The sequence below is a fragment of the Schistocerca gregaria genome, chromosome 4 (genome assembly GCF_023897955.1).
Source record: "Schistocerca gregaria isolate iqSchGreg1 chromosome 4, iqSchGreg1.2, whole genome shotgun sequence".
NCBI classification, from domain to species: domain Eukaryota; kingdom Metazoa; phylum Arthropoda; class Insecta; order Orthoptera; family Acrididae; genus Schistocerca; species Schistocerca gregaria.
The window spans coordinates 436,866,867-436,872,879 of NC_064923.1; the positions used below are offsets into that span (position 1 = coordinate 436,866,867).

Genomic DNA, 6,013 nt, shown 5'->3' on the forward strand with positions numbered 1-6,013 from the left:
TGATGACTACATGTTTACATTAGCATACCAGGGATTTTATAGGGATGGGAAAGGGGTTGGGTTATTTGGGGGGAAGAGACCAAACAGCAAGGTCATCGGTCTCATCGGATTAGGGAAGGATGGGGAAGTCGGCCGTGCCCTGTCAAAGGAACCATCCTAGCCTTTGCCTGGGGCGATTTAGGGAAATCATGGAAAACCTAAATCAGGATGGCCGGACACGGGACTGAATCATCATCGTCCCGAATGCGAGATCAGTGAGCTAACCACTGCGTCAACTCGCTCGGTGATTTTATAGGGGAAAAACGAGATACACTCATGTCTTACACATTTTTATTTATCAAGTCTTACATACACCTGGATATGTAGACATGCTTATGCCTACAACCAGTGTATTGCATTTGTACACACTATAATGTAGTGATGCAGAGCATGCATCATATTACTGAACAATGGTTTCTGTAGCAGTATGTAGAGTTTGCCATATTAGCTCTATCAAATTGGTATACAAATTTTCGTAAAATCCGTACACACGTGGCTGCCAGGTTATTTGTTGATTGAGAGCATAGTAGCTATTGTATATTAATGACTTAAAAGTCTCTTCTTACAAATGAGTGTTCTCTCTCTTATTATGCAGTTAAGCTGTTCATGCGAAGTCACCTGAGTATTTTTTATGAATGCCCAACAGCGCTGCAGGAGTTTGAGTATTCTGAGCACACAAGACCACAGTTAGAACTGAGTCATAATCAAGACGATTCCTCTCAAGTACAATATTACTTTACTGACACAATACTGAGGGTGCTCAAAAAGAGTTGAATTCATGATCTGATAGCGTTTCGGTATTGTTGAGTGGTACTTAAGATAGTGAAATCAATGTGAAGTGAAGTAGGAATTAGAAAATAAACGAAAAACTTACTTTAGTTTAACACTGGCAAACAGCGGCAAAGCAGCAAAGGCGATGACCGTGAAGTCAGCACATCAGGAGAAGCCATCGCCCTCCCAACATAAGCAGAGGCTGTCGATTCAGCCGTCAAGGCATCGCCCGACCGGCTCACGTGTTTCTCAATTGTCACATGTGATCGAAGGCCCTCGCCTCCATTCCAAGAGCCAAAGACCGACGTTAAGAAGATTCTTCGAGAAGCTTTTCAATGTGACAGAAGAGGCAATGAGCGTGAAGTGGTTCACCTCCAGTGAACTGAAGTGAATAAATACGCGAAACGCACTGGGCCCGAAAGAGAGTAGTTTTCAGTTCAGGTTAGCTGCAGTACAGTTCAGTCGGTGCTGAAGACCGTCATGCAGGAACTGATTTTTACGTACCCTGGTGACTCGTGAGGACGGGAAGGAGACGGCCTCACATCAGCAGTGACCTGTGAGCTGGTGATGAACATCTGACGGCCAAAGACTGGCAAGCTGGAGTCCGTTGTTCGAGTCCGGGACACCGGCCTTCCCCCGGCGCGCCGCTCCGCTGGCCGACGCACAACACTGACACACGCGGCCGCTTAGAGAAGAGAAACGCTGGGACGCCATATCCGAGGTATCACCATCCGATTCACGACTTAGTTCTCAATAATTAAACAGGCCACCTCACGATGCGGGTCTCCAGTCAAGTGGGCGAAACAGCGACACTAGATACACACCGTCAGGCATAATCAGACGCCGCCGCCCACGCAGCAGAAGGCTTCACAAACGGCACAGCTGCCGCTCTCCCAGCCAGAACAACCCAGTAAGGAAACCACTGTACAAATCTTTCAAAAAAAGTTATCTTATGTAAAATGCTGTTTCATTCTACCTCATACCCGATCCAAGGGAGAACCCACCCTGCCCACATCTTGTTAAGAGAGAAAATGTTATTTATTTGGTGTTTTTCACCCTGGCATAATGCTTTAGAATCAAATGCCCTTTGCAGTAATACTCAGCCCGACAAATGACTAGCATCAAAAGAGAAAAAAATGGTTCAAATGGCTCTGAGCACTATGGGACTAACATCTATGTCATTAGTCGTCTAGAACTTAGAACTACTTAAACCTAACTAACCTAAAGACGTCACACACATCCATGCCTGAGGCAGGATTCCAACCTGCGACCGTAGCAGTCGCGCGGTTCCGGACTGAGCGCCTAGAACCGCTAGACCACCGCGGCGGTCTCAAAAGAGAAAACCCCAATTACAGTATTATCATATTTACTCCTGCTAACATTTAAACTGAATGATGTGATGAAAATTGGTATTTGGTCCTGTTGTATTGGTCATGACTTTCTCTTCAGAATATTTGTGCATTCTAGTGCAGGCTTGGCACTGTGTCTCGCCAGAAATAGCTCACTAAGTGTATCATAATGTTTTTGCACTCTGGTGCTAGTAATAGCTCAGAAACTTGGCGGTAAAGAGTGCATTTACACACAGCGCTAAAACGTTCAGTATCAGCCTGTGTCTGAGTGCACAAAAAGCTCAAATACCTCTTGCCTGAACATATCAGAATGTTTATGCATTTTGATGCTATCACATTATTGCATTTCTTTGTTGCAAAGACATGAATTCATTCCCGAGGAAAGAAAATGGGCGTAGTAGGTGTTATTAACAGATAATCATCTACAGCTATGCATCCAGAAGTTGTGCTGTGGCTGGTCGTACAAACTATCTAATGTCACACAGTTTGCAGACAGTGGTCGTGCAGTTAGCGTCGTTTTGCGCCAGGCTCTCTAGTCAGCTGATCCCAGCCCTGCTGTTGATCAGCAGTCGTGGCAGTCCTTCTGCCCACACCAATGCAATGGCTCTCGCACCAGCACACCCACAGACCCGTTGGCGGCCTGCAGTTGCCCCTAATTGTTTATATACATAAAAAACGTTCCTATCCTATTCCACAGACACGTCAGTGGTGTGAGACAAGTGACGCAGTTCCGACATCTTGGATTGTGATATCAGAAGAGTGGGGAGTAGTAAGGGAGGAAATCTGGCTTGGCTGCATGACGTGACAGAGGAAAGTAGGTCACAGAAAATATGGTAACAATGAAGGTTGTGCGAAAACTCTCATTGACATCCTACCTGAGATATCTAAAGAAACTTGTGGACTCATTTCCTCTCTAGACTGAGGACATTATCAAGGCTAGAGGTGGTGTCATCCAGTAATGATTCCTAGTGATGACTAATTTTTGAACTGTGTACTTCTTAATGACTTCTTGGCATGACTACTGGAGTGCTTTCAGGTCACCCAATATTAGCGTGATGATTTCTAGTCATGACTAATTCTTTGGCCTGTGTATTTATCAGTAAAGCATAATCTGTGATCTCTCAAGTTTTCTTGGAATGAGTAATTAATGGTGTGCTTTCGGGTGTCCTGTCGAGTTGTTGTCCATTTCATGCACTTTTTTTCAGACTGTAGCTAAAAAATCTGTGAAATACCCGTCGAACTTCTCCATGTTTATTTCCAAGGAATTAGAAAGTAGGATCCTCGTAAAGAGGGAGACCACATTTAAACTGATCATAGTATGCATATCCCAGGACCACAGTTGATGAGGCGGTGTACAAAGTCAGTGGAATTACGATTTAATGTTTGCATTTCCCCACATATTTGCTAAGAATATGTTTCACCCAGCTTGTCAACTGGTATGCAGGGGTACCAGTATTTCTAACTATGGGTGTTAGAGGAATTCCTCCCTTGTGTACATTAGTAAGACCATTCAATCATGGTGCCACCAGTGCTTGTGTTCTAAGATCCTTAATGAAGTTACGTGAAACGCCTAATCCACTGAGAAGAGCCTCCATACGTTTTGAAATTTTATTTATAGAACCGGTACACAAGGCGTGTTTTTTTAAATAAGTACCGTTTCGAAATTTAAAAAAAGACGTGCTATCGCAATAATTTTATTTTTACATGAAAGCCAGTACCTTTATCTACCTTTCTCCATAATTTCCGTCAATATTGAGGCACTTGTCATAACGTTGTACCAGTTTTTGAATACCCTCCTCATAGAAGTCTGTCGCCTGACTTGTTAACCACTGCATCACCACTGTTTTGACTTCGTCATCGTATTGAAGACGCTGACCGCCTAGGTGTTTCTTCAAGTACAGCAACAGATGGTAGTCACTGGGCGCAAGATCGGGGCTGTACGGAGGATGATCTAGAGTTTCCCATCGAAAAGATGTGGTGAGATCTTTAGTCTGATTCGCCACATGCGGACGGGCATTGTCTTGCAGCAAAACGATGCCCTTGCTTAACTTGCCACGTCTTTTGTTCTCAATTGAACGGGGCAGATTGTGCAATGTCTTACACTAAGCTGCTGCATTGATTGTCTCATTACAAGGCACAGATTCCAGAATCAATATTCCTTTTCTGTCCCAAAAAACTGGGCACATGATTTTCAGGGCAGAAATTGTTTGCTTAAACTTCACTTTTCTGTGTGAATCTGAATGCCGCCATTCTGTGGACTGTTGCTTTGATTCTGGTGTGACGTAGGCCAACCATGTTTCATCGCCCTTAACAATTTGGCTTAAGAAATCATCACCGTCGTTGTGATACCGTTCAAGGAAAGTCAGTGCGTCCGCAGCTCGTGGTTGTGCGGTAGCGTTCTCGCTTCCCACGCACAGGTTCCCGGGTTCGATTCCCGGCGTGGTCAGGGATTTTCTCTGCCTCGTGATGAGTGGGTGTTGTGTGAAGTCCTTAAGTTAGTTAGGTTTAAGTAGTTCTAGGGGATTGATGACCATAGATGTTAAGTCCCACAGTGCTCAGAGCCATTTGAACCAACCAAAGTCAATGCACCGTCTAAGCGTTTGGTTTTGTGCACATCCGTCAATATTTTCGGTATCCAACGTGCGCATAGTTCTCGTTAATTCAAGTGCTCGGTCACAATGCCATACAAAACACTACGAGAACCATTAGGAAAGTCATCCCGCAAGGAGGAAGTCGTAAAGCGCCTTTTTCCTCTCACCTTATTGCCCACTTCCTGCACCAAACTTTCATTAACGACCGAAGGACGCCCACTCGGTTGTTCATCATGCAGATTTGTGCGGCCATGTTTAAATGCTCTCACCCACTTTCTTACCATTCCATCACTCATAATGTTTTCTCCGTAAACTGCACAGATCTCACGATGAATATCGATCGCTTTTAGGCCTTTAGCACTAAGAAATCTTATAAGAGCTCGTACTTCACAGTCGGCGGGACTCACGATTATCGGAGGCATCTTAAACACTCAGTACACAACGTGAACAAGGAAGAATCAGACTATAATGGCGTCAGTGCGTAGACAACAAATGTATGCATGCGCAGAACGCCGCCCGCAACGCTGCGACTGCGGTGTGGTAAACGGTACTTGCTTAACAAACACGCCTCGTATATCTGTCTGTAAGCAAAGTTGTTCAGAAGATCGAAAATCTTCACATTTAGCATCAGGCAATGGAAACAACTCGGCAGAGCACCGAAAACACACCATTAAAAGTATTAGCTATCTACATCATACTTTTCTTAGTTAACAGTAAACTAAATGAGAAAAGTAGGAAAAAAGCAAAAGTTTGTTCAGCTGCCAAAAGCAAAGAGACAACGTGGCAACGTTAGTAGTAGTACCTGTTTGCAGGCCTTTTATGGGCAGCAGACCCAACGCCTTCATCAGTGTGAGGGAAGGTTTCAGGTCACTCGCGAAGACCCCCAGTGCATCAGCGTTCTTCTTCTGTGGTCTAGCGTCGCTGCAGTGCACGCTATCTGTCACCCGCGAGTGGGAAGCCCATACCGTGGCTCTCATCGTGCTCCAGGCGGTCTGCTACGCCTGCTCTTGACACACTGGAACAGATATTTATGTCATCATTTGCTAGTGCAAATCGACCCATTGCAATGCTCGACCGATAAAGCACTGCAGCCTTAAGAAACTAATGCACTGAAGGAAGAAGAAACCAAAAACAAAATAAGTTCCTAACCCCACCCACGTACTTCCCCGTAAAACACACAAAAATAAAGATAAACAAATTTCCCCCCAAACCTTAAGATGAAGGCAATACCTAAAGCTAAATCCTTCGAGCAACAGCTGTCAT

At 44.6% G+C, this 6,013-nt stretch overlaps 1 protein-coding gene across 1 annotated transcript in view; it reads right to left on the reverse strand.

Moving 5' to 3' along the window:
- LOC126267764 (gustatory and odorant receptor 24-like) overlaps positions 1-5,727 on the reverse strand; it is a 135,046-nt gene extending 129,319 nt beyond the window's left edge. Inside the window, exon 1 of the mRNA XM_049973068.1 lies at positions 5,553-5,727. Within this exon, the coding sequence (XP_049829025.1) occupies positions 5,553-5,727 (175 nt within the window). The remainder of the gene's footprint in view (positions 1-5,552) is intronic.
- Between the last annotated feature and the right edge of the window lie 286 nt (positions 5,728-6,013).